At 43.3% G+C, this 25,392-nt stretch overlaps 1 protein-coding gene across 1 annotated transcript in view; it reads left to right on the top strand.

The window, feature by feature from the left end:
* KCNAB1 (potassium voltage-gated channel subfamily A regulatory beta subunit 1) overlaps nucleotides 1-25,392 on the top strand; it is a 271,103-nt gene that overhangs the window by 163,836 nt on the left and 81,875 nt on the right. Inside the window, exons 5-8 of the mRNA XM_077290697.1 lie at nucleotides 8,637-8,681; nucleotides 16,871-16,915; nucleotides 19,812-19,855; nucleotides 24,275-24,361. Of these exons, the coding sequence (XP_077146812.1) occupies nucleotides 8,637-8,681; nucleotides 16,871-16,915; nucleotides 19,812-19,855; nucleotides 24,275-24,361 (221 nt within the window). The remainder of the gene's footprint in view (nucleotides 1-8,636; nucleotides 8,682-16,870; nucleotides 16,916-19,811; nucleotides 19,856-24,274; nucleotides 24,362-25,392) is intronic.

Genomic DNA, 25,392 nt, shown 5'->3' with positions numbered 1-25,392 from the left:
GCACCACGTAGATCGATCTTAGTGAACCATTTCGCCCCCTTTATGCGAGCAAACAGATCAGTCAGTAAAGGTAACGGATACTGGTATTTAACTGTAATCTTATTCAGAAGTCGATAGTCGATACAAGGTCTCAATGAACCATCCTTTTTGCCCACAAAGAAAAACCCTGCCCCCAGTGGAGACAAAGAGGGGCGAATATGACCCTTTTCCAAAGATTCTCTGATATACTCCCGCATAGCAGTATGTTCAGGTACAGACAAATTAAACAAGCGACCCTTAGGAAATTTACTACCGGGAATCAACTCAATAGCGCAGTCACACTCTCTGTGAGGAGGGAGAGAATCAATTTTAGGCTCCTGAAAGACATCATAAAAATCTGACAGAAATGCTGGGATCTCAGAGGGAGTAGATGAAGAAATGGGAACCAAAGGTGCATCCCCATGAATCCCCCGACATCCCCAGCTCAGCACAGACATTGATCTCCAGTCCAAGACTGGATTATGAATTTGTAACCATGGTAATCCAAGTACTAACACGTCATGTAGATTATATAACACAAGGAAACGAATAATCTCCTGATGGTCTGGGGAAAGATGCATAGTCACTTGTGTCCAATATTGTGGTTTATTGCTAGCCAAAGGTGTAGAATCAATACCCTTTAAGGGAATAGAAACCTCCAGAGGCTCTAAATCAAACCCACAACGCTTGGCAAAGGACCAATCCATGAGACTCAGAGCGGCGCCAGAATCCACATAAGCATCCACAGTAACAGATGATAAAGTACAAATCAATGTCACGGACAAAAGAAATTTAGACTGCAAGGTACCCATAGAAAAAGATTTATCAACCTTTTTATCAACCTTCTTTATGCGTTTAGAGCATGCTGATATAACATGAGCTGGATCTCCACAATAGAAGCACAACCCATTTTTGCGCCTGTAATTCTGTCGTTCGCCTCTAGACAAAACACTATCGCATTGCATATGCTCTGGTGCCTTTTCAGAGGTCACCGCCAAATGGTGCACAGGTTTTTGCTCAGAAGATACCGCCATATGGTGCACAGGTTTTTGCTCAGAAGACACCGCCATATGGTGCACAGGCTTTTGCTCAGAAGATACCGCCATATGGTGCACAGATTTTTGCTCAGGAGATACCGCCATATGGTGCACAGCTTTGCGCTCCCGTAAACGCCGATCAATCTGGATAGCCAATTTCATGGCATCATTCAGACCTGTAGGCACAGGGAACCCCACCATGACATCCTTCACGGCATCAGAGAGACCTTCTCTGAAATTAGCTGCTAGTGCGCACTCATTCCATTTAGTAAGCACCGACCATTTACGAAATTTTTGGCAGTATATCTCAGCTTCATCTTGCCCTTGGGAAAGAGCTATCAAGGCTTTCTCAGCCAAAATCTCTAAATTAGGTTCTTCATAAAGCAACCCCAGAGCCAGAAAAAACGCATCTACATTTAATAACGCAGGATCCCCTGGCGACAATGCAAATGCCCAACTTTGTGGGTCACCCCGTAATAGAGAAATAACAATTTTAACCTGTTGTGCAGGATCACCAGCAGAGTGAGATCTCAGAGACAAAAACAATTTACAATTCTCTCTGAAATTCAAAAAACGGGATCTGTCTCCGGTAAAAAATTCAGGCATAGGGATCTTAGGTTCAGACATTGGAGCACGTATAACAAAATCTTGTAAGTTCTGGACCTTTGTAGCCAGGTTATTCAAACCTGCAACCAAACTCTGTGGATCCATGATTCAAACAGGTGTAACCAAAGCCATTCAGAGATTAAGAGGAGAGGAGAAAAAAAAAAAGGCTGAAGACTGCAGTTTAAGCAAGGAGTACAAATGAGCACATTCCCAACACAGAAGGAAAAAAAAACCTTTTCACATCCTTTCCTGCTTTAGTGCATAGTTTTAACACATTTGGGCCGGCCAAACTGTCATGATTTCCCCAATGGCAGGGAAATCAAAAATAACGAACGGACTAGCTCTCGGGTGATGGGAACTAAAGTGACCGTGACCTGAACCTGACACAACACTGGAAGTAGCCGGGGAGTGTTTCCTACGATGCCCTAGACACCACGCGCCAGCCGGAGATCTAACTACCCCTATCAGAGGAATATACAGGCCTGCCTTACCTCCAGAGATGAACCCCAAAAGGAGATAGCAGCCCCCCACAAATATTGACGGTGAGTCAAGAGGAAAAGACATACGTAGGATGAACAGCAGATTTAGCACAGTGAGGTCCGCTTTCTAGATAGCAGAAGTACAGGAAAGAGTTACTTCACGGTCAACTTCAAAACACTACTCAAAAACACCATCCTGAAATTACTTTAAAACTCCAGTGACAACTCATGCCACTGGAGTGGCAATTTCAGTCCACGAGAGCTTCCAGCTACAGAGAGTCACATTGCAGATAGCTGGACAAAAATAGCATAAACAAGAAACAAAATTCAACTTAGCTGAACAGGAGCTTGAGGCAGGAGAATGCAACAGAATGCTACTGATACATTGTTGGCCGGCATAGGACCAGCAGCCAAGCAGCCTTAAATAGGAAACTCCCCTAATGGGTGGCAACAGGTGATCAAGGATAGAAGAAGGCAAATAAGTGGCACTACCATAAAACACCACCGGGGGAGCCCACAAACAGAATTCACAACACCTTCCACCCGAAGAGGGGTTGGGGCTCCATACAGGAACCGGGACTACCGACTGACGTCTTCGTTACTAGTTACAATGTGAAAACTCCCTGCTGTAACCAATATGGTGACCCATTGCAAAGGGGGGATCAGGTGACCTACACCCGCCACTGGAGTGCGCAAGGATGGTGCACTCGGAACGTCCAACGCTGTGAGCCTGAAGGGGCGTCACCTGTTGCCCGACCATGACTGATCCGGGCTTGACAGATCTTGTTACCCTCACCACCGTCCGCCTTGTGGCGGCTACTGAACTTGCAAACAGGGTTAGCCTTCAAATCCAGACACCGGGTGATCTGACGTCACCTGAGGGATCAACCACTGGTACTGACACCGCAGCGGCCGCGGATCAGAGACCACCCTCTGCACTGCAAGAAAACTGAGTAAGCAAAAATGCTTTATTGATTGTAAATAGTTCATTGTTTTCTGCTGTTATGCTGCTAAAACCCGTACGGGTTCACTTTCTGTCCTCATTCTTCTATCAACATTATTAAACATTTCTTACAATTAACTAGCTTTCTACATATAACTTTTACATATCAGCATTATTACTTCTTCTTTTAAAGCATCATCATTCCTTAAGTGCTATCGATGAACATCCCCTTCAAGAGGGGACCAAGTCTCTATGAGGTAGTGCAACTTCTCAAGCTGCAAGTCCGTATGCAGCAAGGACTCTGGTACTGCTTCCAGGAACAGTTTCTTCGCAAAGAGTCCTTTCTTTTATAAAACCAGTAGAGAGCACCTTTAAGAAGGTGCAAACTATTTACAACATCAGTTTTTGAATCATTCACCGTCCATGATTCGGCAGTCTCTTGATAACTGAGGCAAAAAGTAGAAAACAAACAAAAGGGCAATAGGGATCCCGGGTCAACAAAGGGATCCCTTTAAGAGTTAACCCTGGACGGGGTTAGTCAGTGAGTCCTCCTAGGAGCCATACAGAGATGGCTCAGTAATCCTGAACTGAAAGATGGATGGTATGTTCTATACTGTGTATAGTAGTAGAAAGACAGTAGGCCCGGGCGGAAAGGGGCGGTCCTGTAACAGAAAGGAGAGGCAGTAGGTCTGGAGCAGTTAGGACAGGCGGTCCTGCAGATTTGAAGAAGGAGAATGCATAAAAGTTGATTAGCCTTATAATGTGTTATAAGAAGGTCTTTAGTGGATTCAGCGAGTACGTCCTTAAAGGCAAAGTTAAATTATTGTTCAAAGAATTTGCACTTAGTAGAATACAGAATACCCGGTTGGGTAAGAAAAGTTATTTATAGTATGTTATTTAAAATATTTAACCATGTTTGTAACGTTCAAGTGTCCTCACCTCCCATAAAGGGAAGCTCTGTTAAAAAAGTTTACTTGTACTTGCATTTTCAAAATTGTATGTCTTTTTGCTGACATGTATTGTTGTTTTCTTCCCAGTCCAGGAGTACTGGATTTAACCGGGGGGGAGTGCAGCGCCCCAGAGTCCTGGTCATTGCAGTACTGATGCTCCGCCGCTAAGGGGGGCTATGGTACGTCTGATGGCACTGAAGGAGTTCATCTGACCAGGTATCACAGACACCAATACACTTCACAGTCTGGCCTCCAGGGGGAGCTAAGGGTACTATTCTTTAGGCCACTCCTCACAATCTGGTAAAACTGGGGGTTAGGCAGGAAGTTAGGAAGAAAGCTGACTGGGTTGGAACCAGGCAACACCTTGTGGCAGAGGGTGTTGTAGGGGAAGATTCAGAGGGGTCCCTGTCAGGGGTGGGATCCTGACAGAGGCCTAGCAACCAGAGAGAACGTTACGGGACCGCACCTGCACGATATAGCGGCGGTACCCCAAGAAAGGATAAGAAGCAAGGTTTATTGTGCTGAGTGAGAAACGAGATCAACGCAACAAGGAGAATACCAGTAGGGGTCGTGCTGTAAGACGAGGCAACATCCTATTGAGGCGCATAACCGGTGGCCGGAACGCCGAGGAAGTATAGAGCTCCAAGCCAAACTTCAAACCTACGGCAGGACAGTCAGTTAGAGGCGGGCTGTCTCACCCAATTGACCTAGGAAGACACAGGGGGGTAACAACAGGAGTGGGGCGACGCTAGAGTCCCGGAAGAGCTCCGAGCCTCCCCGTCATACGGGTGCGTCCTAACCATAAGATCTGGGGGACGTGGAAGAACATCAGAATCGAGTTGTGAGGGAACACGAGAAACAGACACAACAGTTGTGAGGACTATCCCGTGGTGCTTAGCAGGGAAGGACTACAATACACAAGCGCTAGAAGGTAGGCACAGATTTCCACCTGCAAAGGGAACTCTGGAGGTGCCATCGGACCGGTCGGACTTGCGCAGCCTGGTTAACCGTATTCCGGACTGAGAACCCTGAAGCCTTCAGTAAAGAGGTAAAGAGACTGCAACCTGGTGTCCTCGTTATTTGCTGCAACCTGCACCGCACCACCACAACATCATCACCACCTCGCACACCTTTATTGTACGCCCCTCAGCAGGGTCACGGACCGGGTCTAGCCACCGTGACAACCCCAGAACAGAGACTCAGAGGCCCGGTACCGGGTACCCCTCGGCCCTGCGGCAGTGGGGGCGCTACATCCTCATTCTCCGCCTGCAATGCATACTCTTTAATTGTGAGCAGAGAGGTTTTAAGAATGCAGAGAAGCGGGATGGTGACGCTAATTATGGCGTCATCGCCGCTCACCATCTTGGTGCATTCCTCAAGGTTTTTGAGGATTGGACATATGTCTGACATCCATGTCCACTCCTGAGGTCTTATGTGTGGAGTCTGAACTGAATAACGATGGCCTTGTTGATGCTGCTAGTCAACAACTTCCCTCTTCTGTTCACAAATCCTTTCCAACATATGCATTGTAGAGTTCCAATGTGTGGGGACATCACACACCAGTTGGTGAGCCGGAAGCTGCAAACGCTGCTGAAGCACGGCAAGGGCGGCTGAAGTTGTAGCTGACTTTCTAAAAAGGGCAGACAGGTGGCGTACTTTCACTAGCAGATCCGGCAGCGCTGAGTATCTTTTGAGAAAATGTTGAACAATGAGGTTAAGCACATGGGCCAGGCAAGGTACGTGTGTGAGCTCACCTTGCCTCAGAGCTGCCACCAGGTTACAGCCATTCTCACACTCGACCATGCCTGGCTGTAGGTTCAGCAGTGTCAGCCAAAAATCTGACTGCTCTTTCAGCACTGTCCACAACTCTTCAGCATTGTGCGGTTCGTCACTTAAGCAGATTAACTTCAGCAGAGCCTGTTGGCGCTTGGCTGAGGCAGTGCTGCAGTGCTTCCAGCTTCTGACTGATGTGCTCATTTCAGAGATGGAGGCTGAAGAGGAGGAGAAGGATTTGCAGAAGCTGTAGACTGTGGGGGCGACCCTGATTGATGTAGGGCCCGCAATCCTCGGCGTCGGAAGGATGAGTTCCATCCCAAGGTCCGACTGGGTCCTGGCTTCCACTATGTTAACCAAGTGTGCCATCAGTGAGATGACCGTCCCTGCCCACAAGCACTTGTCCACATGTCCATGGTTAGGTGGACTTTCCCAGTAACAGCATTGTTGAGGGCAGTGGTAATGTTGTGGGACACGTGCTGGTGTAATGCTGGTATGTCACACCAGGAGAAATAGTGGCGACTGGGGACCGAGTACCTTGGGATGGCCACTGCCATCAGGTTGCGGAAATCTTCTGTCTCATCGAGACTAAAAGGCAACATTTTGAGCGCAAGCAGATGAGAAATGTGAGAATAAAGTACTGTGGCCTGTGGGGTGTTGGCTGCGTATTTCCGCTTGCGTTCCAATGACTGGGGTATAGACAACTGATGGCTGTGCTGGGACAAGGATGTGGACTGGCTTGATGATGGTACTAGTTGACTGTGGGCAACAACAGGTGCAGAGCACGAGACATCTTCACATGCACGGTGGACTGGGAATTGGCTTGTACGCAAAACAGTGGAAGAAGGAGTGGTGTAACCTGCAAACAGTGTTCCTGGAGCCTGGGGTTCACCCCACAAAGTCAGGTACTTTGCTGCCATGTGCCTGATCATGCCGGTGGTAGTCAGGTTGGTAGTTTTGCTACCCCTGCTGATGCGGGGATGGCAGGTGCTGCAAATGGTCTGTTTGGGGTTTTCATCAGAGTAATTAAAAAATAACCAGACTCAGAAAGATCTAACAGTTGGAATGACAACTTCCATCATGTTGGTGTTACGGGGAACGGATGCACACCTTCTGTCTGTGGCCATCACACTGCTTCTTTCTGCCTATTGGGGTGATATGCCTCCTTCCCCATGTGTGCTGCTGTCCTCACTCTGCATGGCCTCCTGCCAGGTTGGGTCAGTTACTATGTCATCCACCACCTTGTCTTCCACATCCTCACCCTGCTCATCCTCCTGACTTTCTGGCAATTGTGTCTCATCATCGTACACCTCTTGCGACACTTCATCGCCTTCAGGTGACCGTGGCTGATCAAATCTTTGGGCATCACTACATGCAATCTCATCTTGCCCCACTTCAAGTTGACCGGCCGAGAGTCCAGAATCTTTAAAGGGAAAACTGAACAGCTCTTCTGAGTGTCCAAGTGTGGGATCAGTTGTCTCATGGCACTCGGCATAGTGGGAGGAAGGAGGAGCAGGGTGAGTAATATGCGGTCCCCATTCACGGCTACTCAGACATGACCATGTGGAAGACGTGGTGGTGGTGGTGGCTAAGTGACTGGAAGCATTATCCGCTATCCAACCAACAACCGTTTCACACTGCTCTGGCTTTAATAGTGGTGTACTGCGGTCCCCTAGAAACTGGGACTGGAAGGTCGAGCGAGAAGATGTGGGTCTTTGTTGTTGCCCTTTTTCAGCTTCGCCACAGCCTCGTCCTCTGCATATAAGAAGCTAAATATTTTTGGGCCAGCTAAAGATTTTTTGGTCAGCAAAATGGTGTACAAAAATGTTGTAAGACCCTGCAAAAAATACGATAGTACCAAAAAAAAGCCAAAATTTTCTGCGTACTCACATCTGATTCCCTGGACAAAATTTTTTTTTTAAATTGTTGGATTTTCATGCTCTTGTATTAACATGACCTGGCTGTAGTCTGCAGTATGACCAAGCAAATAAATGTAGAAAAAAAGGGGCTATGGATTGCTTTGTAATAAAATTAGCAGGTATAAGGTGCAAAAAAAAATCCCAGCCACGGATACCTGTAGCTAGGTATATATAAAATACGCAGCAGACAGTAATGCAGTGAGATCTATATACTCACAGTGCCTGCATGCCTTGCACTGATGTGGATATGCGCACATAGACTCCCCTGCCTACCTAGCACTGCAATCTATATACCCCCGAATTAGCCCTAAAAAGGACTGTTTGGTTTATCAGGATTTGTGGATTGAACAATAGTTGACCCACACTAACTAACAAAAGAACAAATCTGACCCTATCTCAGCAGCAGCTCTCCCTACACTAGCTGAGTCCGGAGCAGAATGCACCGAGCAGGGCGGTGTCAGGTCTCTTATAGACCCGATGCCGCTGTGCGGCCAGCCAATCACTGTAATACCACAACAAAGATGGCTGCGGCATTACAGTGAATGGCAGACAATCCCTGCAAGTTCTAAAAAGCGCCAAAATTTAAAGGCGGAGACCTGAGCTCTCGACGAATAATCCCGGAAATGCTCGGTGCTCGACGAGTACACCGAGTACCATGATACTCAGGTGAGTACCGAGTAGTGGCGAGCATGCTCGCTCATCAATAGTTATGAGGAATGAGTCTGCATTTCTGCTTCCAGGAAAGCATACTATACATGTCAGTCCATTGCCCTGTGTATATTAGTCATATGCACCAGGTCAGGTATAGATAAAACTCTATGAATAGTGCATTAAAAAAAGTTTTCTTTCCTTTGAAGCATTTCCGCTATATGCTGACATTGCAGAAACGTTATTCTTTTTATCTATCCTAGGGCAGAAGTGATCTTGGGAAATATCATCAGGAAGAAGAACTGGAGGTGAGTTTACCTTATATTCCGTCTCTCTCCCTACTGTGTAGATGATGGGCACTTTGAACACAGATACTGGAGGGTTAGCCTATAGACATTTGCGTTCCATAAAAATTTCATGGAGTTTTACAAGGTTTAAATTATTAGCTACCATATTACTTCATAAAGAACAAATGTCCAGAAATGGATGAGAGCTGCAGGTCTTGGAAAATATATTTTAAAAGAATATAGCATCATTAGATTCTGATTTAACATGGTAAACAGATGGCTTTAATATTTTAATTAATAATGTTTAATGATGTTGAGTTCTGTCTCTGGTGTAGTGATGCTCCATAAAAGAAAATTATGATGCTTTTATCTTTAAAGGAAATAAACAAAGTGTTCATCCATTAAATATTTAGTAATATAGCAACAGGAAAAAAAATACTTATCATTAGTCTGCTGACATCCACACTGCATAAGCAATAATAGCATATACAGTCTTGGCCAAAAGTTTTGAGAATGACATAAATTTTGTTTTTCACAAGTTTTCTGCTTCCGTTTTTATAGTAGCACTTGGCAATTTTTTTTGCAATTGATCTGATCACTCTTTATAACAATTTTGTGTTTTCCATGAAAACCCATTCTTTTATTAATCAGATGAGTTGCCAAATGAATTGAAAATCTAGTCCAGACATTGACAAGGTTCGAAAAAAATATTTTTATTTGAAATAATAATGTTCTACTTCAAACTTTGCTTTCGTCAAAGAATGCTCCTTTGCAGCAATTACATCATTGCAGACCTTTTGCATTCTAGCAGTTAATTTGCTGAGGTAATCTGGAGAAATTTCACCCCAAGCACCCAGAAGCCCCTCCCACAAGTTGGTTTGGCTTGATGGGCACTTTTTGCGTACCATACGGTCAAGTTGCTCCTACAATAGCTCAATGGGGTTGAGATCTGTTGACTGCTCTGGCCACTCCATTACAAAGAGAATACCAGCTGCCTGCTTCTTACCTAAATAGTTCTGGCATAATTTGGAGGTGTGCTTTGGGTCATTGTCCTGTTGTAGGATGAAATTGGCTCCAATCAAACGCTGTCCACAGGGTATGGCATGGCATTGCAAAATGGAGTGATTCAAAATCTCTTTTACCTTGTACAAATCTCCCACTTTACCAGCACGAAAGCAACCCCAGACCATCACATTACCTCCACCATGCTTGACAGATGGCTTGAGGCACTCTTCTAGCACCTTTTCAGTTGTTCTGTGTCTCCCAAATGTTCTTCTGTGTGATCCAAACACCTCAAACTTGGATTTGCTTTTTCATAAAACTTTTTTCCAATCTTCCTCTGTCCAATGTCTGTGTTCTTTTGCCCATATTAATCTTTTCCTTTTATTAGCCAGTCTCAGATATGGCTTTTTCTTTGCCACTCTGCCCTGAAGGCCAGCATCCCGGAGTCGCCTCTTCACTGTAGACTTTGATACTGGCGTTTTGAGTGTACTATTTAATGAAGCTGCCAGTTGACCTGTGAGGAGTCGATTTCTCAAACTACAAACTCTAATGTACTTGTCTTGTTGCTCAGCTGTGCAGCGGGTCCTCCCACTTCTCTTTCTACTCTGGTTACAGCCTGTTTGTGCTCTCCTCTGAAGGGAGTAGTACACACCGTTGTAGGAAATCTTCAGTTTCTTGGCAATTTCTCGCATGGAATGGTCTTCATTTCGAAGAACAAGAATAGACTGTTGAGTTTCACATTTTGAGAGTTTAATGGAACCAACAAATGTAATGCTCCAGATTGTCAACTAGCTCAAAGGAAGGTCAGGTTTATAGGTTCTCAAATCAGCCAAACTGTTTTCAGCTGTGCTCACATACTTGCACAAGGGTTTTCAACGGTATTCTAACCATCTATTAACCTTCTTACACAGTTAGCAAGCACAAAAGTACCATAAGAACACTGGAGTGATGGTTGTTGGAAATGGGCCGCTATACACCTATGAAGATATTGCATTACAAACCAGACGTTTGCAGCTAGAATAGTCATTTACCACATTAAAAATGTATAGAGTGATTGCAAAGTATTATCAAGCAGCACATGTTTCAAGGACGATCCACTGGATCAGAAACTCAGAGGACAAACAATGGCTAATGATAGAAGAAGCAATGTCCCCTCTCCCTCTGCATTCCATCTTGTTGGGACAAAACAATGATACGTCCCTAAGCAAATTAACAAATATTCACACCTTAGCCACAACTAAAATATGGAAAAAACTACAGCACAATCTAACTCCCCCTCTATCCCCATTAACTAAAGTCACAGACCTCCTAGATTCCCTTCCTATCCGAGCTGCTCATATCCCATTAGAGCAGTTATTTGAAGACGGAGCACTCTTATCTTTGCAAGAACTACGCAAAATACCCGTTTTTTTAGGACTAACATTTTTACAGCATGGTAAACTCACTCATCTATTCGGCCAGAGATATCGTTCGATTGATTTCAATAGACCTCTGACCCCCTATGAAACACTTTGCGCCAGAACGCAACCTCCTACCCGAATTCTCTCAATAATATACAAATCTCTACTTAAAATAGACGTACCGCTGAAACGGTCCCTCTAACTGCTTACGTGTGCAAGAAAATTCATTTAAAATTATTACCAGATGGTACATAATGCCTAAACGTATTCAGAGATGGAACCATACCTCAACCACAAATTGTTGGAGATGTGAGGCAGATGAGGGTAGTTATGATCATATATGGTGGTCCTGTCCGTTGCTCTCACCACTTTGGAATGAGTTAACTTCTATTATACGCAAAGTATTAGGGAAAGGGATTGTCTTGAAACCAGAAAATATTTTTTCTTAATCTTCCAATCTGGCCAAATGATAGGAAGGCCTCTAAATTGGCCCAATTCATTTTGGCGGCGGGAAAATCCTTAATTCCAGCATTTTGGAACTCTAAATCAATACCCACTGCCCATCAGATATATTCCAAAATTGAACAACTATACCACATTGAGGAATTGGCTGCGAGAATTAATCATACCTCGGCTATCTTTCATAACAATTGGAAGTCTTGGACACAATTCAGGACACAGTCCACATTCTACGCTACATTATCGCTATAAATAATGATATGTCCCAAGGTGCCACCGAACCTGTATCTCCCCTCTCCATCCCTCCCCCTTCTTCTTCTCATTAACCCCTTCTCTATACTTTTCTTTTTATATGTTAAAATTAGTCTGTTGAACCAATTAAGAGAGCCAAACACAAGTAATAACAATAATATTAAGTTAGCTCTTTATTGGTAGTTATTTGGAGCTTACTAAGCTAAAGTGACATTTGAATATATGCATTTGTTATATTCATATTCTTCTAAAGCTGTTTATTATTCTTAAAAATTTCAATAAAAAGAAAACTGAAAGAAAGAAAAATGTATAGAGTGTATTTCTGAATCATTTAATGTTAGCTTCATGGGAAAAAAAACTGTGCTTTTCTTTCAAAAATAAGGAAATTTCTAAGTGACCCTAAACTTTTGAACAGTAGTGTATATACATGTCAGTAACACACACATATATACACTCACCGGCCACTTTATTAGGTACACCATGCTAGTAACGGGTTGGACCCCTTTTGCCTTCAGAACTGCCTCAATTCTTCGTGGCATAGATTCAACAAGGTGCTGGAAGCATTCCTCAGAGATTTTGGTCCATATTGACATGATGGCATCACACAGTTGCCGCAGATTTGTCGGCTGCACATCCCAAAGATGCTCCATACAAGGCAGGATGGATCCATGCTTTCATGTTGTTTACGCCAAATTCTGACCCTACCATCCGAATGTCGCAGCAGAAATCGAGACTCATCAGACCAAGCAACGTTTTTCCAATCTTCTACTGTCCAATTTCGATGAGCTTGTACAAATTGTAGCCTCAGTTTCCTGTTCTTAGCTGAAAGGAGTGGTACCCGGTGTGGTCTTCTGCTGCTGTAGCCCATCTGCCTCAAAGTTCGACGCACTGTGCGTTCAGAGATGCTCTTAGGCCTACCTTGGTTGTAACGGGTGGCGATTTGAGTCACTGTTGCCTTTCTATCAGCTCGAACCAGTCTGCCCATTCTCCTCTGACCTCTGGCATCAACAAGGCATTTCCGCCCACAGAACTGCCGCTCACTGGATTTTTTTTCTTTTTCGGACCATTCTCTGTAAACCCTAGAGATGGTTGTGCGTGAAAATCCCAGTAGATCAGCAGTTTCTGAAATACTCAGACCAGCCCTTCTTGGCACGAACAACCATGCCACGTTCAAAGGCACTCAAATCACCTTTCTTCCCCATACTGATGCTCGGTTTGAACTGCAGGAGATTGTCTTGACCATGTCTACATGCCTAAATGCACTGAGTTGCCGCCATGTGATTGGCTGATTAGAAATTAAGTGTTAACAAGAAGTTGGACAGGTGTACCTAATAAAGTGGCCAGTGAGTGTATGTATTGATATTGCACAGAAAGATAGAAGAAAAGCCAGTAATTCATCTGCTTTTGTAAAATCACTGCAGGAGCCAACAGGATAGAAGAGATGGATTACATACAGTAAATACGTATAGAATAGGTAGTGTAGGGATTGGCTCAGGTGAGCAGTGGTAGGGCCGCAGTAATGAGGCAACACACAGGCTTCCAGTCCAAACTTCAGTGGTTTATTGTCACTGTAAACAGTCCATGACAGAAAGTAAGAGAAAAAAAACAAACATACTCCAGCTTGGAGAACCACTGGTCTCAGACTCACCCTAAAGGTACCTTCACACGAAGCGACGCTGCAGCGATAGCGACAACGATGCCGATCGCTGCAGCGTCGCTGTTTGATCGCTGGAGAGCTGTCACACAGACCGCTCTCCAGCGACCAACGATGCCGAGGTCCCCGGGTAACCAGGGTAAACATCGGGTTGCTAAGCGCAGGGCCGCGCTTAGTAACCCGATGTTTACCCTGGTTACCAGCGTAAAAGTAAAAAAAACAAACAGTACATACTCACCTGCGCGTCCCCCAGCGTCTGCATCCTGACACTGACTGAGCTCCGGCCCTAACAGCACAGCGGTGACGTCACCGCTGTGCTTTCACTTTCACTTTAGGGCCGGAGCTCAGTCAGTGTCAGGAAGCAGACGCTGGGGGACCCACAGGTGAGCATGTACTGTTTGTTTTTTTTACTTTTACGCTGGTAACCAGGGTAAACATCGGGTTACTAAGCGCGGCCCTGCGCTTGGTAACCCGATGTTTACCCTGGTTACCAGTGTAAAACATCGCTGGTATCGTTGCTTTTGCTTTCAAACACAACGATACACAGCGATCGGACGACCAAATAAAGTTCTGGACTTTATTCAGCGACCAGCGACATCACAGCAGGATCCTGATCGCTGCTGCGTGTCAAACGAAACGATATCGCTAGCGAGGACGCTGCAACGTCACGGATCGCTAGCGATGTCGTTTCGTGTGAAGGTACCTTTACACGGGACGGGCTTAACTAAGCGGCTGCCAAGTCAGCGGCTTCCGCCAGGTGCCATTCCCAGGGTCGCTAACAGTCATATCACGAACCTTTGTGACATGTGTGGGAGAGAAAAACAGTTCAGGCTCCTTCCAGCCTAATTCCATCCCCAAAATAACATGTGCCAAACAAAAGAAACTCCATTACATAGTCTATAGCCACACCCACAGGTGAGGTACCCATCACATGGGCTGATCACATGATCGTGACATCACTGCAGGTCCTCAACCTTAGGAAAATAACAGGCCAAAACTTATCCTGCTGGGAGAAATATATCTTCCGTCCAGCACTACACCTTTTACTGCACCACAGTAGATATATAGATGTCAGTGACAAATACAATTAGTACAGTGTGTGTGCAAATTACTGGACATGTATTTAATTAATAAAAGATTATTTTACGGAAAAAAATGGCGTGGGCTCCCGCCCAATTTTCAAAACCAGCAAAGGGAAAGCCGATGACTAGGGGAAGATGTTTATATCCTGGAAAGGGGGTAATACCTATGAAGCTTCCCAGGCTATTAATATCAGCTCACAGCTGTATACTTAGCCTTTACTGGCTATTAAAATGGGGGACCCCCCAAAAAATAATGTGACATGGGGTCCCCCCATAATTAATAACCAGCAAAGGCTATGCAGACAGCTGTGGGCTGATATGAATAGCCTAGGAAGGGACCATGGACATTGCCCCCCCTGACTAAAAACATCCGCACTCAGCCACCCCAGGAAAAGGCACATCTGTAAGATGCGCCAATTCTGGCACTTAACCTCGCTCTTCCCACTTGCCCTGTAGTGGTGGCAAGTGAGGTAATAGTTTGGGGGTTAATGTCACCTTTGTATTATAAGGTGACATCAAGCCCGGCTTAGTAATGGGGAGATGTCAATAAGACACCTATCCATTACTAATCCTATAGTTGTTACAGGTTAAATAAAGACACAGCCAGAATAAAGTATTTTAATGAAATAAAACACTACACAGTTTCCCAGTTTATTTAAATAAAAATAAGGTGTGGGGATCCCTCTATTCTTAATAACCAGACTTGCTGAAGCTGACAGCTGAGGGCGGCAGCCCCAAGATGAGAGTTTTGCATGGCTGGTTATCAAAAATACAGGGGAACCCACGCAGAATTTTTTTTTAAATTATTTATTTACAGCGCAGGAGCGGCTGATGAATACTCCCATCCACCGCTCCTACTCTCACTGTTATTAGCAGCAGCAGGTGTCAGCTGATGGGAATCACCGGCTTTTGTGCTGTGTATGTTCAGCTATATTTGGCGATTAAATTGGTTAATATTGCAAATTCGGCGATTGTCGGCCAAACCGAATATTTAAATATTCGCTCATCTCTACTTGGGACATCTAAAAGAATGATTGTCCGAAGAAGAAAATGTATCATGAGAACAGTAAATTCTCATAGGACCATTCATGTGTGGGGGTTGATTTCCAGAAAGTGGTCTCAATCACAATTTTGCTTAAGAACACTGCCATAAATAAAGAATGAGATCTAAACATCCTCCAAGAGCAACTTCTCTCAATGATTCAGGAGCAATTCAGTGATGAACAATGCTTTCTCCAGCATAATGGAGACCTTGTCACAAAGTGAAAGTGATAACTAAGTGGCTTGTTGTGATCAATCCTAAAAAGTGAGTGGATAAACAAAAACATAAACATTGTGATAAACTTCAAGTATTGACTAGGCAAAAATCTGTTGGCATAAGTCAGGATTTGGTCAAGAATCTGATATCCGGCATGCCGGGGCAAATTTCAGAAATCTTGAAAGATAAGCGACAAGACTGTAAATTTTGAGTCTTTGTACAAACTTTGTGTTTCTCAATAAGAGTTTAAAAACTTTTATAATCATACCTTAGTAATCACAGAAACCTCTCACTAAAAGATCTAAAAGCACTGAAGCAGCACATTTAATGAAAACCCAAATTTGTGTTGCAAAACTTTTGGCCATGACTGTTTGCAAAGTTTGCCAGAAATATTATTTCTTTCTGACATTACAATAATTAATAACTAATAATCTGTGTGGGGTAGATCCCTATATGTTTCTTAGGTTAATACATACAAGAACTGATTCACAGACCCTGTATGGTGGCACACAGAGTCCTGCACCATGGTGTTATATATGGAGTCTCTAGATCAGGGGTCCTTATGTGGCTTGCCCATGATGCATGGCCTGTAGCTGTCTACCAGCTTGACGTATTAGCAATAGGTCCAGCAAATGGTTATGGAGATTTCTGTGAATAGTCCTTCACAGAACAGCAGATCTGTATGAGCATATAATGCTGGGTGGGTGTATGAGCGAGCAGGAGAATATAAATCTGGTACGCTGGATGCATTAGTGTGGTGAGTGTGCTTAGTGCGAGAATACTGAATGGGGTAAAGTGGGAACCCCTGAATGTAAGTATCCTGGTATTCTTGTTATTAGGGAAGTGGGCTTTTAGGGGACACTTTATTTCCTTCAACCTTCATGATATTACTACCGGGGATCCCTTGTTTGTGCTGCAGCTTTGCTACTAATGGTGTCACAAAGAGACTTCTCTTAGAGTTCACATGTGCAATTATCTAATGGAACTAATGTTTAATAATTTCCAGGAAAATATTGTAAATAATTAATGGAAACAATTTTCACCACTTAATTTTTCTTTCATAACCGTAATAAAATGTTGTTTTTGTTTGTTTTTATCTATAGGAGATCAAGTCTGGTCATTACAACTAAATTATATTGGGGAGGAAAGTAAGTTCAATCTAATTCCTTATGGTAACATAATAATGATAGAAGTGCATAATATTACAGGTTGTGTGTCGCATAGTGTTGTAAATTCAAGATTTCAATTCCCTGTTTTCCCTTCCTGTGTGTTTTCTAGTCTACAAACAAGGTATATAATTTAGAAAATGGCTCTCCTCCAGAAAGAAGAATACTGTGTTACCAATTCCACATACAGCTGGGCACCCTGTGAAGACGCCTTACGAGCTGCATCTCTGCCATTTAACTCTGTTTGCCAGGAGGCAGTAATATATTCCACATAACTAATACAAAAGCTTCTCATTACTGTGAAACAGCGTGGTCTATATGTAAAGGAGTGGAAGAGCTGTTGGCTCCCCTCCTGAAGATATTATAGCAATATAATGCATTCTCCTGCTTTATATGTTGTCTTACCTATTTTGGTGGCCTGCAACAGTTAGTTATGGTGCAGACAGGGTTAACCATTGGGGCAGCCCATGGTGGGAGATATTACGTGGATATAGAAACCAAGTTCTTGTTTGTCAGGCAGTTGTTGGAAAGTACTGAAAAAAGAAGGAACTATTATTGGCAGACTACCATTGGTTAAGGGTGTTGTGTGTGAAGAAAAGAGAAGATTATACTCAGGTAGCAAGTTCTGAAGATACCCAGTACCATGCTGTATGTGTCCCCCATCCCGATATATATGATCCCCATCCTGGTATATGTTCCCCATTCTGGTATATTTCACTCATACTGGTATATGTTTCCCTATCCTGGTATATGTATCCCCATGCTGATATATGTTCCCCCATATTGGAATATGTTCCCCCATCCTGGTATATGGCTCCTTTTCTGCCAGCGCAGCTGTTGTTCAATGCATAGAAAAAACGAAACCATTATACTCATCTTCCCTCATCTCCCCCAACTTCTGTCCTGAAACCGGCAGCTGACTTCAGCATCCAAGCAATGGAAGCGCATGAAGTCACTGCCATGTGCCCTCAGTCAGATACACGCTGCTGTCAACTACCGGCCTCTTATTTGTCAGCTTGTATTGCCGGCAATGGACACGGCAAATTTGTGCGCTGCAATACACTTTGGCTGGCTATGCGTCTGAGGATGCACATTTAGCTGAAGTGGGGGCTGGTGTCGGTGGCCCCCTCAAGGGCCTGATGGAAGTGGCGACTACTGCGATCACGGTTGTTTTGCCTTTGGTTATCTATATCTAGGTCCGGTGTAGCCATGCCTAGAAGCTGGAGTTAAAGTAGATTGAGTTGGTTAGGCTGGGACATGTTTTCTACTGAGGAGATGCAGCGGCACACCTGAGTGCATGTGGCCTATGTGACTCGAAAGTCAGCAACACACCTTGAGATGTATGGCACAGCTTGTCACTGATCCCTTTGTATAATGTTAGTTCACCGTGCTCTGTGCTAAACAGCACTGACAAGATCAAACTCTTTAGGGTGTGAGTTTAGGGAATGAATGATAATGTTTGCCCTACTGTGCGGGCCATAGATCCACTTTATTAGGACAGATGACAATGCTGCTCTGCTGTACTTCACACTGCTCTCTGCTGGTGCTGATCTCCAACCCATATTCCATAGAGATCACAAATTGAAAGACATATTCCCAAAACTACCACTTCTCTCCTATAAACAGCCCCCTAACTTAAGGAATCTCCTTGTCAGAAGTGTCCTCTCATCACCATCAGTGACTGGCACATTCCCCTGTAACAATAAAAAATGCAAAACGTGTACCCACATATTAACAACAGACATAGTCCGTGTACCAAACACAAATCAGGACTATAAGGTTATGGATTCCTTTTCTTGTACATCCTCTAACGTGGTGTGCATGATACAATGTATGAGGTGCCCTGGAAGTATCTATATTGGGGAAACCATGCAAAAATTACAAACTAGGATGAATCTACACAGACACACAATCAGGAATGAAATGGACACACCGGTGGGAAAACATTTCTCTGGACCTGGACACAGTATGACAGATTTAAAGGTCTTAATACTAAAAGGTAATTTTAAAGATGACAGAGAAAGAAAAATTTGGGAATACAAACTAATGAATATGTTTAATTCGTTGACACTAGGACTCAATTTAACACCTGGATTTATGAGTCACTACATGGATACAATGCACACCTCCACCAGATGGACTCAGGATAACTAAGAACATTATTCCCACCTCCTCTCCATTTGTAAGAAAATGCCTAATTTGATTACCTTGGCTGATCTATGGACTCATCAAACTTCCCACCCCCTAACAAATGTCCTCCTGTAACATTCTTTAAATGTTGTGCCTTTTTCTTATTAATCTATTTGTAATCTTGCCTGAAGAAGGAGCCACTGTGCTCTGAAAGCTTGCAAACATATTATTTTCTGGTTAGCCAATAAAGGTATCACTCCAAGAATACTTCTGTCATCATTGGGCAGAAAAATATTCACATGGATTTTTCTGGCTAACACGGTACCACAGTACAATTTGTTATTGTACATCTACTCTAAACAGTGTGATTTCACAATGATTAGCGCAGAGAGCAGCATTTATAAAATTGACAACTACACAGAGTGAAGCGGAGCGGAAGTGACACCTGTCCTAACAAAGTGCAACTACGGCACCCATAGAAGCACAACAAGTCACCCTTATTCCACAGTGTTCAACATGATCCCCTCTCTGCTCTAAGCAGCAACATCTCGTGAAAATGTACGCGCAAATTGCTTGATATGGAAATTACTTTCCCTAATTTTTTTATTTTATTTTTATAAAGTTTAATATTTTTTCATCACTGGTACAATGAAATAAAAAGCAGGGGTGAATATTCATGATTATTATTCTTTAACTTAAAGAATACAATTTTTCTTTTACTTCATATTAATCTTTGTATTTTTTCTAGAGCGGAAACAGAGAGAGGCTTGTCAAGAAAACACATTATTGAAGGTATCTGTATCAATTTTTTTTTTTTTTAGTTTTCTAACTTAACCTGTTCTAAAGTAGTTCGTTGAAAATATTATTTGACTTTTAAAAGGTATGTGTATTGCTTTTTTTTCTTTTTTGGAAAGTTTTCTAACATAGTGTATTATACATTAATTCATCTATATATATGAGGCATCGTGACTACTCGCTAATCCCGCCCCCTGCACAGTAGCTCCGCCCCCACCACATCACCACACATAATCCCGCCCCCACCACATTACCACACATAATCCCGCCCCCCACCACATTACCACACATAATCCCGCCCCCCACCACATTACTACAGATAATCCCGCCCCACCACCACATTACCACACATAATCCCGCCCCCACCACATTACCACACATAATCTCGCCCCCCACCACATTACCACACATAATCTTGCCCCCACCACATTACCACACATAATCCAGCCCCCCCACCACATTACCACACATAATCCCGCCCCACCACATTACCACACATAATCCCGCCCCCACCACATTACCACACATAATCTCGCCCCCCACCACATTACCACACATAATCTCGCCCCCACCACATTACCACACATAATCCAGCCCCCCCACCACATTACCACACATAATCCCGCCCCACCACATTACCACACATAATCCCGCCCCCCACCACATTACCACACATAATCCCGCCCCCCACCACATTACCACACATAATCCCGCCCCCACCACATTACCACACATAATCTCGCCCCCCACCACATTACCACACATAATCTCGCCCCCACCACATTACCACACATAATCCAGCCCCCCCACCCCATCACCACACATAATCCCATCCCCAACACATTACCACACATAATCTTGCCCCCACCCCATTACCACACATAATCCCGCCCCCCACCACATTACCACACATAATCCCGCCCCCACCACATTACCACACATAATCCCGCCCCCAACACATCACCACACTACTGTTATTAACTTCATTTTAAGTTACTTTACCACCTGCGTAAGCGCTATTGAATGTTGTAATTATTTACTTTAGTTTAATCACCAGCAGCGTTAATTAGATAGCAATGAGCGTGCCGAGCGTTAGCTGGCTGGAAACATCTAGTTGACTATAATATTTGAGTAATAAAAGGTATCTGAATTGCTTTTTTATTATGTTGTTTTTGTTAGTTTTCTTATATAGTATGCTTCACAATAATGAGCCAGAACACATGTTCATATAAGTGCAGTGTGTAGGTGCACGGGTGCTCATTTTGTTTTTATACTAGGTTTTTCCTGGCCATGCCAACTTCTGGATGGCTCACACTACAATTTCCAGCATGGCTAGTGTATGCACAAGACATCTTCACAAACGTGCACAGGAATCCATCCTGACTCTTCCTCTGCCTCATGCACCAAGACTCCCCTGTAGTGCTTCAGTGTCTCACAGTATATAATATTACAAATGATTTCCCAAAGATAGACACCACTGTAAGGCTACTTTCACATTAGCGTCGTGTGACGCACGTCACAATGCGTCGTTTTGGAGAAAAAACGCATCCTGCAAAGTTGCCCGCAGGATGCATTTTTTTCTCCATACACTTGCATTAGCGACGCATTGTGACGGATTGCCACACGTCGCATCCGTCGTGCGACGGATGCATCGTGTTTTGGCGGACCGTCGGCACAAAAAAGTTCCATGTAACTTTTTTTGTGCGTCGTGTCCCCTCCTCCCCGGAACTCACAATGGGGCAGCGGATGCGTTGTAAAACTGCATCCGCTGCCCCCGTTGTGCTACATTAACACACTCTCCATCAGTACGTTGGGCCAACGGTTTGCGACGGCCCATACTGACGGACTAGTGTGAAAGTAGCCTAAGAAGGGGCCTTGAAGAATGTATAGATTGCCTTAGGAGGTCTTAAAACATTTGAGTTAAAAAGGTTTTTCCTTGAACAAAAGTTCATTTTAATTAATAGATCTTGGAATAATAATAATTTTCACAAATGGATGTGTTTAAATAAAATGTCCCTGTGCTGAGATAATCTTATAAATGTGCACCTGCTGCGTACTGTGTAATGTCTGTGTCTGACCATACAGGAACATGGTCTGATCATACCACAGCTTCTGGGCAGGGGGGGGGACTATACACTGCATGCAGAATTATTATGCAAGTTGGTTTTTGGAACACATGATGCTTTTTATTCATGTTGTCATACTCCAAGCTGTTCAGGCTTGACAGCCAACTACCAATTAAGTAAATCAGGTGATGTGCATCTCTGTAATGAGGAGGGGTGTTGTCTAATGACATCAAAACCCTATATAAGGTGTGCTTAATTATTAGGCAACTTCCTTTGGCAAAATGGGTCAGAAGAGAGATTTGACGGGCTCTGAAAAGTCCAAAATTGTGAGATGTCTTGCAGAGGGATGCAGCAGTCTTGAAATTGCCAAACTTTTGAAGCGTGATCACCGAACAATCAAGTGATTCATGGCAAATAGCCAATAGGGTAGCAAGAAGCGTGTTGGGCAAAAAAGACGCAAAATAACTGCCCATGAATTGAGGAAAATCGAGCGTGAAGCTGCCAAGATGCCATTTGCCACCAGTTTTGCCATATTTCAGAGCTGCAACGTTACTGGAGTAACAAAAAGCACAAGGTGTGTGATACTCAGGGACATGGCCAAGGTATGGAAGGCTGAAAAATGACCACCTTTGAACAAGAAACATAAGATAAAATGTCAAGACTGGGCCAAGAAATATCTTAAGACTGACTTTTCAAAGGTTTTATGGACTGATGAAATGAGAGTGACGATGGATGGGCCAGATGGATGGGCCAGAGGCTGGATCAGTAAAGGGCAGAGAGCTCCACTCTGACTCAGACGCCAGCAAGGTGGAGGTGGGGTACTGGTATGGGCTGGTATCATCAAAGATGACTTGTGGGACCTTTTCGGGTTGAGGATGGAGTGAAGCTCAACTCCCAGACCTACTGCCAGTTTCTGGAAGACAACTTCTTCAAGCAGTGGTACAGGAGGAAGTCGGTATTGTTCAAGAAAAACATGATTTTCATGCAGGACAATGCTCCATCACATGCCTCCAACTACTCCACAGCGTGGCTGGCCAGTAAAGGTCTCAAAGAAGAAAAAATAATGATATGGCCCCCTTGTTCACCTGATCTGAACCCCATAGAGAACCTGTGGTCCCTCATAAAATGTGAGATCTACTGGGAGGGAAAACAGTACACCTCCCGGAACAGTGTCTGGGAGGCTGTGGTGGCTGCTGCACGCAATGTTGATCATAAACAGATCAAGCAACTGACAGAATCTATGGATGGAAGGCTGCTGAGTGTCATCATAAAGAAAGGTGGCTATATTGGTCACTAATTTTTTTGGGTTTTGTTTTTGCATTTCAGAAATGTTTATTTCTAAATTTTGTGCAGTTATATTGGTTTACCTGGTGAAAATAAACAAGTGAGATGGGAATATATTTGTTTTTTATTAAGTTACCTAATAATTCTGCACAGTAATAGTTACCTGCACAAACAGATATCCTCCTAAGATAGCCAAATAAAAAGAAAACCCACTCCAACTTCCAAAAATATTAAGCTTTGATATTTATTAGTCTTTTGGGTTGATTGAGAACATAGTTGTTGATCAATAATAAAAATAATCCTCTAAAATACAACTTGCCTAATAATTCTGCACGCAGTGTACATATATTACATCATGGGATTACAAATGATTCTTTCTGCGAGGTTAGACAGTGTTTAAACACAGGCAGAGAAATGTTTTACCTCACAAAAAGAATCATTTGTGATCCCATGCTGTAATGTCTGTATACTCTTTTGCTTCCCCCCTTGGCCAGGAGCAGTGGTATGATCAGACCATGTTCCTGTACAGTCAGACACAGCCATTACACAGCACACAGCAGGGGCACGTTTATAAGATTATCTCAGCACAGGAACATTTTATATAAACACATCCAATTGTAGGATTATTATTATTCCAAGATCTATTGATTAAAATGTACTTTTGTATGTGGGAAAACCCCCTTTAGGTCTTCACATTATGGGTGTAAATATGATGGCAGTGGTTTATATTCACTTTTTGTTTTAGGGAATTGACCATGCTATTATTTATTTTTCTTTATTTTTTAGTTAAGTAATGATGTCCTCATGTGATTGAAAAACAAAGAAAAAAAGTTATGTGTCTAAAATAATTAAAAGGGTAGGTGAAAAGAAGAAATGTTATTTTCTTTAGCTGATGGGTAGATAAAACATTTTTGATAGATCCACTTTGAGCATTATTGTGCCATATGTTAAATATGCCTCAGAGAGAGCTTTTCAGGACAGATGAACTGATTTTCTAAAAGGTCAGGTGAGTACCTCAGTTACGCCTCTCTCTTACCGTATGTTTTCATCTTTGTTCTGCTTGTAGGATTAAAGGGCTCTCTCCAGAGGATGCAGTTGGAATATGTGGATGTGGTGTTTGCAAACCGGCCAGATAATAATACCCCCATGGAAGGTTTGTGCTGGATGATTGATTCTGATTTATAGACTCCCATCACCTGTTGCTGGCAAATAGAACTCTGTATAAAGGGTAGGAGCTGGGCAGCTTGCCATCCCACACAGCATGGGCACATTATCTCAGATCCTGTCTTATTTTAAAAAATGAAACCTAATAACGGCAGAGTGGAAAGGCGGAATGGTGTCAGGAGATCGCCATCTCTTTGTATATTCTTCATAAGAGGTTTAATGTGACGAAATATTATATTGTCCATGCTTTTGTAAGGCGCACAATATTAAAATCTAAGGTTCTCTGCTGGAGTCACCCACTCAGCCATGCTTTATAAAGCGGCATGGATACTAATCAGAAAGAGCTGGATATTAGTCACACAAATGACTGTTTATTTACTCGTATTCTGTTATATAACACTGGTATGCTGAAGAAAAGAGTGATTAAGTTGTGTTAATTATATTTTAGAATTATAATTTATAAAGCCCACGTTTGGATAAAAATGGCCTCAATTACAGCCCGCCTGCCACAAAGCAGCATGACATCCAATGGAGGCTTCACTTGGCATATATATAAAAGAATATGAACAGAACTGCTTTGACTTTTATATTTTGACATGAATTATGTACAAAGACAACCACTTATTACAGTGGTTGCCATAGATCCACCTTCTTGTTTCCGCCAGACCCATATACGTAGAATAGAGTTGCACCAATGTTCCATCTATTCTCTTTTTCACTGCAGTCATGAAGTGAAAGGGAACAGTGTTTGGGACCCCCATGTAAGCCCCCATCATAAGACATTTATAATCTATCCTTACAGATGACAGATTTTACTTTCATAAGCATTCAGTCCCGATTAAACCACAATTTTGAAAGTCAACATTTTTTTTTGCGTGACACAGAGTTGTACTAATTTTGGAACTTTTGGCATCACATCAGTTGTAGCCAGCTCTGCTGAAATTGGTAGAGATGGGGTGGGTCAGGGTGTGACAACACAGCTTGTCTAATTCATGATGAGCTGTGGAGCTCCTTACACCA

Source organism: Ranitomeya variabilis, chromosome 2, assembly GCF_051348905.1.
Source record: "Ranitomeya variabilis isolate aRanVar5 chromosome 2, aRanVar5.hap1, whole genome shotgun sequence".
NCBI classification, from domain to species: domain Eukaryota; kingdom Metazoa; phylum Chordata; class Amphibia; order Anura; family Dendrobatidae; genus Ranitomeya; species Ranitomeya variabilis.
This window is presented reverse-complemented; position numbering and strand designations above follow the sequence as displayed.